Raw genomic sequence first — 13,402 nt, 5'->3', positions numbered from 1 at the left:
AAGTGGTATGAAAGGCTCGTGAAGCTTTCGTCTGTAAATATCAACAATAACAAAACTCAGTTATAGAATACAGTAATCATCAAATTCATTATTAGATGCTACAGAGTTACAGGTTAAAGATTTTCAAAGGTTGTAACGTTAACTTAAGCGGTTCTCATTACCGAAAAAACATAGTATAGCTGCAGATCGAAATAAAGTGCTGTAATATAGCTATCTTGCTTACCTGTTGCCAAAAAGCGCCGTGTGATCATCAGATGTTCCCCCACGGAGATGCAATCACGGTAGTTTGTGTTTTGCCGCATGATAATTGTACGGTGGCCAACAGGGGCAAGCGGCGTGCAAATTAAGAAAACAACTTAATTAATTTGACAACACATGTGCAGCATTCACCAAACGTGCTGCAAATACACACAACACAACTAAATGTCGGCCACCGTATAATTGGACTGATAAGTTTCACCAGTGTTTGATGTCAGATGATCTGATAGAGGTGTGAGAAAATTACGGTACAGTACAGGAACAGTTTCCAAATCGAGACACCAATCACAACCGTTGAGGCGGACTTTACATTCAACATGACGGCCACCGACGTGCAGCAGCCCGTCAACAAAGTTGTGAGAAAAAAAGAAAAAAAAAAAAAAACGTACACATGAACTTTTCTGTTTTACTCGTTTGTTTTTATGTATATTTCGGTATAGTTTTATATCTACTTAATAAGTAATGTATTACTAGTATTTGTAATGAAGTTAAATGATTTGACCTTGGTGCCAACCGAAAGTCCTTCTCCATGTCTTCTCCCACACACGCTGCTTTGCCTCTTTCACGGCAGAGGCTGCAGCCCTTCGGGCCCTTCGGTACCTTGCAACTGCCTCCGGAGTCGTCTGGGATAACATATCCCGGAAAGACTCCTTCTTCAGACGGACGGCTTCCCTGACCACCGGTGTCCACCACGGTGTTCGTGGGTTACCGCACCTTGAGGCACCTAAGACCCTAAGACCACAGCTCCTCACCGCAGCTTCAGCAATGGAAACTTTGAACATTGTCCACTCGGGTTCAATGCCCCCAGCCTCCACAGGGATGCACGAAAAGCTCCGCCGGAGGTGTGAGTTGAAAGTCTGTCGGACAGGGGCCTCCTCCAGACGTTCCCAATTTACCCGCACTACCCGTTTGGGCTTACCAGGTCTGTCCAGAGTCTTCCCCCACCCCCTGACCCAACTCACCACCAGATGGTGATCGGTTGACAGCTCCGCCCCTCTCTTCACCCGAGTGTCCAAAACATATGGCCTCAGATCAGATGAAATGATTATAAAATCGATCATTGACCTTTGGCCTAGGGTGCTCTGGTACCAAGTACACTTATGAGCATCCCTATGTTCGAACATGGTGTTCGTTATAGACAATCCATGACTAGCACAGAAGTCCAACAACCACTCTGGTTTAGATCAGGGAGGCCTATCCTCCCAATCACGCCTCTCCATGTGACACACACACCAAAGATGCATAAATCTGAAATCCTGTTGATTGGTGATGATTAAACACACAGATAGCCGTTTATTATCAAGGTAGATTTATTACAGTGTCACTATAGTTATTATTTCTGTATTAAGGCAACATGTACAGCTACAGACAGGGGCAGGCTCTGATTGGCCCTGAGAGGCCAGTGGGCGGGGCCTGAGAGGCCCTGGGGGCGGGGCCTGAGAGGCCTCACAGTTTGGCCTTGCCCATGCGGCTCATGAGTTTCTCCAGTTTGATGGCGAGCGTCATGTCTCCTTTGATCCTCAGCTTCCCCGACATGAAGGCCATCGTCGGCTTCAGCTGCCCTGAAACAGACCGTGCACACACAGCCGTTACCATGGAAACGACTCCGCCACACACACGCCGAGAGCAACTGTTGTTGCACCGTACACCCATACCAAAACCCCACCGTTAAAAACACACTGTACCCCATTTTATTAGAGTGTGTGTGTGTGTGTGTGTGTGTGTGTGTGTGTGTGTGTGTGTGTCTGTATCTGGGTCTGCGTGCATGACGTGCGTCTGTGCGTGCGTCTGTGTGTGTGTGTGCGCGCGCGCGTCTGTGTGTGTGTATTCTTGTTTAACTATATTTGTGGGGTCCAAACACCGGGAGTCCAGTATACTTGTGGGGTCCCCGACAGCTTTGTGGACCCAAAATGCTGGACCCCCCCCAAGGTTAAAGGGCTGTTTGAGGGTTAAGACTTGGTTTTAGGATTAGGGTTAGAATGAGGTTATGGTTAGGGTGAGGGTAAGGGTTAAGGTTAGGCATTTAGTTGTGATGGTTAAGGTTAGGGTAAGGGGCTAGGGAATGCATTATGTCAATGACGGGTCCCCACAAAGATAGTGAAACAAACATGCGTGTGTGTGTGTGTGTGGGTGTGTCTCTATCTGGGTCTGCGTGCATGACGTGTGTGTGTGTGTGTGTGTGTGTGTGTGTGTGTGTGTGTGTGTGGCTTACCTGCGAACATCTTGCTGAAGTCGTTTGAGTCCATTGTCATGACGACGTCTGCTTTGGTGGACGGCTGGCCCTGCCCCGCGCTGCCAGAGCCGCTCTTCAGGTCCAGAAACCAAACGCCCCCATGTTCTCCTAAAACACAGACACAGTGTGTGACAACATTATGGGATGGATCCCTACAGAGATAGACCTTTTAGTTAAAGAGGAAGATCCTTTTAGTTTAACATGAAACAGCCCCGATATCACCATCACCAAACTACACCAGACTCCATGTAAATAATCAGGACTTTTAGCATGTATAGAGCCAGCATATCTCCACATGTAAATGGGTGAATTAAGGTTTTATTTCAACCAAACCAGAGTGGTGATTGTTGGAACAGTGGAAAGATGAACCAAGACGGCTTTTGGTAGTTTTATTTAGTTTCTGTCCACTTAGAATGAAGTGTGTTTTACGATGATAAAAGTAGTGATTATTTACATGGAGTCTGGTGGGTTTGGAACATCAGTCAATTAGACACACAAACATGAGAAAACAGGGTCCAGGTAGAAGAAAATAATCTCCTTATATGGGCGTAACGTCCTTCCTGTCAGACTGTTACCTGATAGGTCGAATTGATAAACGCCCTGCGTGAACTTAACCACGTCTTCGTTGATGACTCCTCTGATGGCATCAAACGTGCTTTCTATTGGGCCACTGGAGGAAGGCGTGGCCGATGAGGATGGCGGTTTGAAGGCGGGGGTCACCCCTAGCAACGAGGAGACAGAAACAGGTGATTTCAGTAACTATAGGAACATAAAGAGGGTGTAGCAGGGCTCCGACTGCTCAGGTCCACACTATTTACTATTAAGCTAATGTTTCATATTAAGGTTGGTCTGGTCAGCAATCACACCAATACTACTCAATGGTTCAACCTTTTAGTTAGTACTTTTAGCTGCACAATTAATATGAAGTGTGTAGTATGTGTAGTATGTGTATTAGTATTCAGGTTCAGTTGCAGGTCTCTCTGCACCCGAACCAGCAGGTTCAGAGGAAGCTTCTGTCCTGCGGCTGTCACCCAAATGTCCATACTGTAATTACAGCTATACGTAGCCATATTCTACTGCTCTTCATACTACTCATCCTGCACATACACTTACTCTACTACCCTTATGTTACCACACTGCACATAGCTGTACATACTGGACATATCTGTGTATATCTTTCATACTGAATATCCATATTTATTCGGATTTTCTTATTATATATTCTGCTAATACACTGCATATATCTATATTATTATTACTATTAGTATAATGTCACTGCTACTACATTGCACATATCTGTACATGTTGTTCATACATTGTTCATGTTACATAGCCACATTTATTCTGCTCTTATAACACTGTAATATATGTCTTGTCCTGTCTATGCTCCACCTGTCTATACTAGTATATCACATTGCAGTTTTCTGCTTTTTTTTGCACTTCTGGTTGGACGCAAACTGCATTTCACTGTCTTTGTACTTGTACTCTGCACAATGACAATAAAGTTGAATCTAATCTAAAAGTATGTGTAGTATTATGTGTAGTATTTACCGTGCTGCTCCATCTTCTCCACCAGAGTCTCCGTGTAGTATGTGTAGCATGTGTATAGTATAGTGTGTAGTATGTGTATAGTATAGTGTAGTAGTATGTGTTAGGGCTGTAATCTCCCAGTCGACTAGTCCATTTATTGGTCGATACCTTCTGGCTCGACCAAAATTCTGATTGGTCGATTTTTTGCCGTGTTAATTTCATCAGGTGGAAAGCACTAATTGCTAACGGGGGTGTTTTCAGAGCACCCCTGTTTCACAGGTAACAGTCTGTCTTCAGAACACCCCCCCTTGTTCTCACTCTTTGGATCAGCCCAACCCACTGGAGACAGAATGAAGAAAGTACCAGAAGGCCTTGGTCTGCTGGTCTCTGAATGTGTCTGTAATCGTGAGCGTGTGATGTATAGTCCGTCCTCCTCTACAGGTCACAGACGTCAGCAGTGTGGCAGCATTTTACAAAAATAGATAGTTTGAAAGCAACAGTTAGCATATCACAGCTCGACTACAAACATGGCACATCACCTAGAAACGGTAAGCTAACCGGTCTGCGTTAGGGCGCCCCGTCCGTTTTGAGTAAGCTATATGAACTGGCTTATTCTAATGTTTCAGTGTAATAATCATTTTATAACTACGGTAGCATCTCCCAGGGTTAGCGGCGAAGCTGAGCTCCTACGTTCAGCAGCTCTGTGCAAGAACATGCAGAGCTGCTGACATGATATGATGTCTGTCAGTTATTATAACATATGACAAAAACAATGGTCTTATTGTATATTATTGTGTAGTATTATGTTGCATATTCCTCAACAGTTCTTGTGCTGGTATCACTAGTTGACATAGTACTATTTTCGGGAAATCATAGGCTGTGATATTGGGCAGGTGCACGTGATGCAACGCTGACAGACAGACAGAGAGACAGACAGACAGAGAGACAGAGAGAGAAAGAGAGAGAGACAGAGAGAGAGACAGAGAGAGAGAGAGAGAGAGAGAGAGAGAGAGACAGAAAGAGAGAGACAGACAGAGAGACAGAGAGAGAGAGAGAGAGACAGAGAGAGACAGAGAGAGAAAGAGAGAGAGAGAGACAGAGAGAGACAGAGAGAGAGACAGAGAGAGAGACAGAGACAGACAGACAGAGACAGACAGACAGACAGACTCGAGTGTCATTTCAGTGCAAAATAAGGCTACCAAGTACTGCGCAGCTAATAATCTAACCCCCCCCACAGTCGATCTTTAGTCGAAATTTCAGGACTTCAGTCGACCAAGATTTTCTTTGGTTGATTACTGTGTAGTATGTGTAGTATAATATTGTATAGTATAGTGTGTAGTAGTAGTAGTATTTACCATGCTGCTCCATCTTCTCCACCAGAGTCTCTGTGTAGTATGTGTATAGTGTGTAGTATGTGTATAGTGTGTAGTATGCATAGTAGTATGTGTATAGTGTCTATTATGTGTAGTAGTATGTGTAGTATTTACCATGCTGCTCCATCTTCTCCACCAGAGTCTCTGTGTAGTATGTGTATAGTGTGTAGTATGTGTATAGTGTGTAGTATGCATAGTAGTATGTGTATAGTGTTGTATAGTGTGTAGTATGTGTATAGTGTGTAGTATGCATAGTAGTATGTGTATAGTGTTGTATAGTGTGTAGTATGTGTATAGTGTGTAGTATGCATAGTAGTATGTGTATAGTATTGTATAGTGTGTAGTATGTGTAGTAGTATGTGTAGTAGTTACCGTGCTGCTCCATCTTCTCCACCAGAATCTCTGTGTAGTATGTGTATAGTATAGTATAGTGTGTAGTATGTGTATAGTGTGTATTATGTGTAGTAGTATGTGTAGTAGTTACCGTGCTGCTCAATCTTCTCCACCAGAGTCTCTGTGTAGTATGTGTATAGTATAGTGTTTAGTATGTGTATAGTGTGTATTATGTGTAGTAGTATGTGTAGTAGTTACCGTGCTGCTCCATCTTCTCCACCAGAGTCTCTGTGTAGTATGTGTATAGTATAGTGTTTAGTATGTGTATAGTGTGTATTATGTGTAGTAGTATGTGTAGTAGTTACCGTGCTGCTCCATCTTCTCCACCAGAGTCTCTGGAGCTTCATCCAGGAAGAAGTCCGGCAGCAGAGGGTGACCTGTCGACCAATCAGAGAACACCATGAGTACCACATGACACAACAGTGTGTGAATGCTAAAAGCTAAGCTACGGAGTTATAAAGCTAGGGCCGATTGGATGACATCACTGATTTCATATCAAAATTTCAGATACAATCATTTTAACAATAAAGTTAACGTTTACGTTAAGAACCGAGCCCCAAAACGTTAGTTTACTTCTCCATCCACGGTGAAAACACCGAGAGTAAAAGATCCATTTCTGGGTTCAATTCATCGATATCAGATCAGTTTTTACTGTACTCCAGTACACATGTTGAGGTACTTGTACTTTACTTGAGTCTTTTCTTTTCATGCCACTTTCTACTTCTACTCCGCTACATTCATGTTCCAGCTTTAGTTACTAGTTACTTTAGTTACTCCACTACATTCATCTGTTCCAGCTTTAGTTACTAGTTACTTTAGTTACTAGTTACTTTAGTTACTCCACTACATTCATCTGTTCCAGCTTTAGTTACTAGTTACTTTAGTTACTCCGCTACATTCATCTGTTCCAGCTTTAGTTACTAGTTACTTTAGTTACTCCGCTACATTCATCTGTTCCAGCTTTAGTTACTAGTTACTTTAGTTACTCCGCTCCATTCATCTGTTCCAGCTTTAGTTACTAGTTACTTTAGTTACTCCACTACATTCATCTGTTCAAGCTTTAGTTACTAGTTACTTTAGTTACTCCACTACATTCATCTGTTCCAGCTTTAGTTACTAGTTACTTTAGTTACTCCACTCCATTCATCTGTTCCAGCTTTAGTTACTAGTTACTTTAGTTACTCCACTACATTCATCTGTTCCAGCTTTAGTTACTAGTTACTTTAGTTACTAGTTACTTTAGTTACTCCGCTACATTCATCTGTTCCAGCTTTAGTTACTAGATACTTTAGTTACTGCTAGCTGAGTTAGCGTTAGTGTTAGCTGAGTTAGCGTTAGCTGAGTTAGCATTAGCTGAGTTAGCATTAGCGTTAGCATCACCTGGCTGGACGGCGTACTGCTCGAAGTCTCGGACCCCGGTCTCCTTCAGGATGTCCTCGTCCACCAGGAAGTGACCCGTGAAGTCTTTGGGCCGGGACAGGACGGCGTAGGCGGCGTCCGCCATGATGTCAGCTGTACGACACTGTTTCCCAACGCCCTTGCCACCCAACATCTCCATCGCTGCTGTCTGGATCGCTACGGAAACAACACACAGGTCAGAGCAGGGTCTAGCATCACACAGAGCCTGTTAGCATGCTAGTTTACTATGATAGTCTATGAGGAGTGCGTTAGCATGCTAGTTTACTATGAGAGTGTATGAGGAGTGTGTTAGCATGCTAGTTTACTATGAGAGTGTATGAGGAGTGTGTTAGCATGCTAGTTTACTATGAGAGTCTATGAGGAGTGTGTTAGCATGCTAGTTTACTATGAGAGTGTATGAGGAGTGTGTTAGCATGCTAGTTTACTATGAGAGTGTATGAGGAGTGCGTTAGCATGCTAGTTTACTATGAGAGTGTATCAGCAGTGTGTTAGCATGCTAGTTTACAATGAGAGTCTATGAGGAGTGTGTTAGCATGCTAGTTTACTATGAGAGTGTATGAGGAGTGTGTTAGCATGCTAGTTTACTATGAGAGTGTATGAGGAGTGTGTTATAATGCTAGTTTACTATGAGAGTCTATGAGGAGTGCGTTAGCATGCTAGTTTACAATGAGAGTCTATGAGGAGTGTGTTAGCATGCTAGTTTACTATGAGAGTGTATGAGCAGTGTGTTAGCATGCTAGTTTACTATGAGAGTGTATGAGCAGTGTGTTAGCATGCTAGTTTACTATGAGAGTGTATGAGGAGTGTGTTAGCATGCTAGTTTACTATGAGAGTGTATGAGGAGTGTGTTAGCATGCTAGTTTACTATGAGAGTCTATTAGCAGTGTGTTAGCATGCTAGCAGTTAGCCACTGACCGGTTTTGGGCCAGAGGGCGTTGACAGCGATTTGACCTCTGAACTCTTCGGCCATTCCCAGGACGCACATCGACATGCCGTACTTGGCCATCGTGTACGCTGGAAACAGAACAACAAACAAAGACACGTTATTCCTGCACAGGTGCATGCTGGGGCGCTGGTTCCTGTGGATTGCCATGGTTACCAGTGTGGTTCTTGAACCAGACGGGGTTGAGGTTGAGCGGGGGTGACAGGTTCAGGATGTGAGGACTGGCACTCTTCAGCAGGTGGGGGATGACCAGCTTCGACCTGAAACATTCACACGCTCGTTAGCACGCGCTCGTTAGCACGCGCTCGTTAGCACGCGCTCGTTAGACAGTTAACAGTTTATTGGTCTGTGTGTCTCTGCGTGAGTGTGTCTGCGTGTGTATGTGTGTGTGTGTCTCTGTGTGTCTCTGCGTGTGTGTCTCTGTGTCTCTGTGTGTGTGTGTGTCTCTGCGTGTGTGTCTCTGTGTCTGTGTCTCTGTGTGTGTGTGTCTCTGTGTCTGTGTGTGTGTGTGTGTGTGTGTGTGTCTCTGTGTCTGTGTGTGTGTGTGTCTCTGTGTCTGTGTGTGTGTGTGTGTGTGTGTGTGTGTCTCTGTGTCTCTGTGTCTGTGTGTGTGTGTGTGTCTCTGTGTCTGTGTGTGTGTGTGTGTCTCTCTGTGTGCATGTGTGTGTCTCTCTGTGTGCGTGTGTGCGTGTGTGTTTGTGTGTGTCTCTCTGTGTGCGTCTTACGTCAGATATGTCCCCCTCAGGTTGATTCCCAGCATCAGGTCGACCTTCTTCATCGGCGTCTCCAGAGTTCCCGTCAGGTTGATGGCGCTGGCGTTGTTCACCAGGATGTCAATTCCTGCCAATCAGAACCAAGCACTGTGATGATGTCACCAGCCGACACCACTGACCCAAACACCGAAACCCCTCAGTTTCGTTACACTACAAACTGGAAATCCAGATTTTGCAAAAATGTCAATTAAAAAGAATACATTTTTAAGCTTTCAACGTTCTTTTTTTCACTAAAATGAATTGGAAAACAGTGAAATCTGTGAACGTTTCCTCGTTATTCTCCCCTTTACATCTTTCATTTATCCTAACTTGTGTGTGATCTGTGACTCTGTGAAGCTGTAATAATTAGTAATACCTCCAAACGTGTCGACAGCTTTCTGGACAGCTTCTCCAATCTGCGTCTCATCTCGGATGTCCACGATGCACGGCAGAGCCTTCCCGCCTGCTGCCTCCACTAAAACACACAAAACACATTATTAATCTCACTAAAACACACAAAACACTTCATTAATCTCACTAAAACACACAAAACACTGATAATTAACCAAGATAAAGACCCTTCTGAAGGTTAAGATCTGCCCTAAGCAGCCTACCATACGTCAACTAACCTTCTAGATGCATTACATTAAACTGAGTGTACTAATTCATACTAGAGTACATGACATTACACTTCCTTCCTCTTCTTAGCTACTTAAGACATAAAAAATACCAAAACCTGACATGAAGAGACTGTAGAATGAAATCTGAAGTAATGAACATGAATGGCACCAAAAAAGCAACAAAGAAGGCGACAAAAAGGTGACGACAAGGCGACAAAAAGGCTCTGAAACAGGCGCCAAATAGGCGTCAAAAAGGCTCTGAAACAGGCGCCAAACAGGCGTCAAAAAGGCTCTGAAACAGGCGCCAAAAAGGCTCTGAAATCAGCACCAAAAAGGCTCTGAAAAGGCCTGAAGCAGGCACCAAAAAGGCTCTGAAACAGGCGCCAAAAAGGCGTCAAAAAGGCTCTATAAAAAGGCGCCAAAAAGGCTCATAAAAAGGCGCCAAAAAGGCTCTGAAACAGGCGCCAAACAGGCGTGCCAAAAAGGCTCTGAAACAGGCGCCAAAAAGGCTCTGAAACAGGCACCAAGACTGAAACAGTGAGGTCTGGAAAAAGGCTCAAAACAGGCTCAGAGACACAAAACAGGCGCGAGGCTCTGAAAAAGGCGCCAAAGGCTTTGAAGGGCTCTGGAAGGACAGGCAAGCGCAAGAGAGGCAGGCACTGAAATAGGCAGCGGCCAAGGGGCTCTCTGCAGGCGTCCGAAAGGAAGGACTCTGAAAGAAAGCGCCAAAGGAGCTCTGAACAGGCGAGCAGGCGCGAGTAAAGGCTCTGAAAGAGGCGCCAAAAGGCTCTGAAACAGGCGCCAAAAAAGGTCTGAAACAGGCGCTCAAAAGGCTCTGAAACAGGCGCCAAAAGGCTCTGAAACAGGCGCCAAAAGGGCTCTGAAAGGCAGCCAAGGTCAAAAGGCGCTAAAAAGGCCCTGAAACAGGCGCCAAAAGGCTCTGAAACAGGCGCAAAAAAGGCTCTGAAACAGGTGCCAAAAAGGCGCCAAAAAGGCTCTGAAACAGGTGCCAAAAAGGCGTCAAAAAGGCTCTGAAACAGGCGCCAAAAAGGCTCTGAAGCAGGCGCCAAAAAGGCTCTGAAACAGGCGCCAAAAAGGCTCTGAAAAAGGCGCCAAAAAGGCTCTGAAAAAGGCGCCAAAAAGGCGTCAAAAAGGCGCCAAAAAGGCTCTGAAGCAGGCGCCAAAAAGGCGTCAAAAAGGCTCTGAAGCAGGCGCCAAAAAGGCTCTGAAAAAGGTGCCAAAAAGGCTCTGAAAAAGGCGCCAAAAAGGCTCTGAAAAAGGCGCCAAAAAGGCTCTGAAACAGGTGCCAAAAAGGCTCTGAAACAGGCGCCAAAAGGCTCTGAAAAAGGCGCCAAAAAGGCTCTGAAAAAGGCGCCAAAAAGGCTCTGAAAAAGGCGACGAAAACGTCTAAAAACATGGCTACTAATCTCACTAAATACTTAATATCTGTACATGTCGTTCATACATTGTTCATATTCCATATTTATTCTGCTCTTATAAGGTAACTGCTAATACACTGCTCACATTGATATTTAATTGATATTACTCTAAACCACCTTCTGTTAACCAACTGTACGCTACGGTCTACACTGCTCTATATTTCTGGTCCTGTCTATACTTGTATATCACATTGCACTTTTCTGCTCTTTTTGCACTTCTGGTTGGACGGAAACTGCATTTCGTTGTCTTTGTACTCTGCACAATGACAATAAATACTTAGATAATGTCCCAATTCTCCAACAATCAAAGATTTCATTTCATTTCTAAACTTTATGTTTCAGCAGCATTAACAGCCACTAGATGGCAGCAGAGTACTCTGTGTATTTGTAGTTTATACTCTTCAGATGTGTTTGTGTGTTCGAGAGGACAGAATATGAAATATAAGACGTCAACAGATTTTATTGTACTACTGAAAAACACGTTTTCACTTTTCAGCCTTCAGTCTTTTTAAATGTGGAAACTAATTATTAGAGCAGATCATCAGAACCAACTTGTGACATTTCTCTAGAGTCACTACTCACTCCGAAACCACAGACAGACAGACAGACAGACAGACACAGAGACACACACACACACAGAGACACACACACACACAGAGACACACACAAACACACACACACACAGAGACAGAGACAGACAAACACACACACAGAGACAGACAAACACACACACATACAAACAAACAAACACACACAGACAAAAACACACACATACAGAGACAGACAAACAAACAAACACACACACACAGAGACAAACACACACACACACACACACACAGAGACAAAAACACACACACAGAGACAAAAACACACACACACAGAGACAGACAGACACACACAGAGACACACAAACACAGAGACAAACACACACACACACACAGAGACAGACAGACAAACACACACAGAGACAGACAGACACACACAGAGACACACAAACACAGAGACACACAAACACACACACACACACAAACACACACAGACACACACACACAGAGACACACACACACAGAGACACACACACACACACACACACAGAGACACACACACACACACACACACACACACACACACACACACAGAGACACACACACACACACACAGAGACACACACACACACACACAGAGACACACACACACACAGAGACACACACACACACAGAGACACACACACACACACACACACACACACACACACACACACACACAGAGACAGACAGACACACACAGAGACAGACAGACACACACAGAGACACACAAACACAGAGACACACACACACACACACACACACACACACGCTGATCCGTCTGTCTGCCTGTCTGTCTGCGTGTGTTAGCAGTTAGCCTGTTATCTTACCCTCCTGTGCTGCAGTGTAGATGGTTCCCGGTAGTTTTGGGTGGGGCTCGGCGGTCTTGGCGGCAATGACGATGTTGGCTCCGTCTCTGGCAGCTTTCAGAGCGATGGCTTTACCGATCCCTCGGCTCGCTCCGGTGATGAACAGCGTGCAGCCCGCTAACTTCCTGCAACACAGCAGGGAAGATCAAAGAGTTAGCTGGCATGCTAACATGCTAGGATGCTAACTCACATACAGATGGTCCAGTGAAACGGAAAAACATTTTATTATTACAGCCAATGAAAATCCTCCTTTATCTTTCACGGAGACTAACGGACATTGGTACTCATGTGTAACATGCTGACAGCCTGTTGGGGGAGGCACCCTGATCTCAATTCCCAAGCGTCGTACGTTAACGAACTCCTTCTAGAGATTTATTCCGATCAACTTCAGTTTTTTCTGTGTAATCTAAAGACCTTAACGATGAAAGCAGCGAGAAAGGCAACGGAAAGTTCAAGGGAGGCGCCCAGAGGGCGTCCTTACCAGACGCCCAAACCACCTCAACTGGCTCTACTCCAAGCTCCTCACGGATGACTGACTTTCTCACCTTATCTTTAAAGCCCTGACCCCCCAACCAGACGGCCCTGGCCCCCCAACCAGACGGCCGTTACCCCCCGACCAGACGGCCCGTTACTCCCCGACCAGACGGCCCTGACCCCCCAACCAGACGGCCGTTACTCCCGACCAGACGGCCCTGACTCCCCAACCAGACGGCCCTGGCTCCCCCAACCAGACGGTCCGTTACTCTCGACCAGATGGCCCTGACCCCCAACCAGACGGCCCTGACCCCCCCGACCAGACGGCCCTGACCCCCCCGACCAGACGGCCGTTACCCCCCGACCAGACGGCCCTGACCCCCCAACCAGACGGCCGTTACCCCCCCGACCAGACGGCCCTGACCCCCCAACCAGACGGCCCTGGCCCCCTCAACCAGACGGCCCTGACTCCCCCAACCAGATGGCCCTGACTCCCAACCAGACGGCCGAGCTAC

The 13,402-nt window shown here is 45.4% G+C and overlaps 1 protein-coding gene across 1 annotated transcript in view; it reads right to left on the bottom strand.

The window, feature by feature from the left end:
* Positions 1 to 1,550: 1,550 nt before the first annotated feature.
* The window catches only part of hsdl2 (hydroxysteroid dehydrogenase like 2), a 13,651-nt gene continuing 1,799 nt past the window's right edge, over positions 1,551 to 13,402 (bottom strand). The window contains exons 2-11 of the mRNA XM_078271920.1: positions 12,375 to 12,538; positions 9,278 to 9,376; positions 8,875 to 8,989; positions 8,306 to 8,409; positions 8,122 to 8,220; positions 7,168 to 7,362; positions 6,093 to 6,164; positions 3,067 to 3,213; positions 2,471 to 2,599; positions 1,551 to 1,820 (exon numbers count right to left, since the gene is read on the bottom strand). Of these exons, the coding sequence (XP_078128046.1) occupies positions 1,705 to 1,820; positions 2,471 to 2,599; positions 3,067 to 3,213; positions 6,093 to 6,164; positions 7,168 to 7,362; positions 8,122 to 8,220; positions 8,306 to 8,409; positions 8,875 to 8,989; positions 9,278 to 9,376; positions 12,375 to 12,538 (1,240 nt within the window). The 3' untranslated portion in view covers positions 1,551 to 1,704. The remainder of the gene's footprint in view (positions 1,821 to 2,470; positions 2,600 to 3,066; positions 3,214 to 6,092; positions 6,165 to 7,167; positions 7,363 to 8,121; positions 8,221 to 8,305; positions 8,410 to 8,874; positions 8,990 to 9,277; positions 9,377 to 12,374; positions 12,539 to 13,402) is intronic.

The sequence above is a fragment of the Sander vitreus genome, chromosome 16 (assembly GCF_031162955.1).
Source record: "Sander vitreus isolate 19-12246 chromosome 16, sanVit1, whole genome shotgun sequence".
NCBI classification, from domain to species: Eukaryota; Metazoa; Chordata; class Actinopteri; order Perciformes; family Percidae; genus Sander; species Sander vitreus.
The sequence above is the reverse complement of the archived record's forward strand: the minus strand, read 5'-3'. Positions and strand labels throughout refer to the sequence as shown.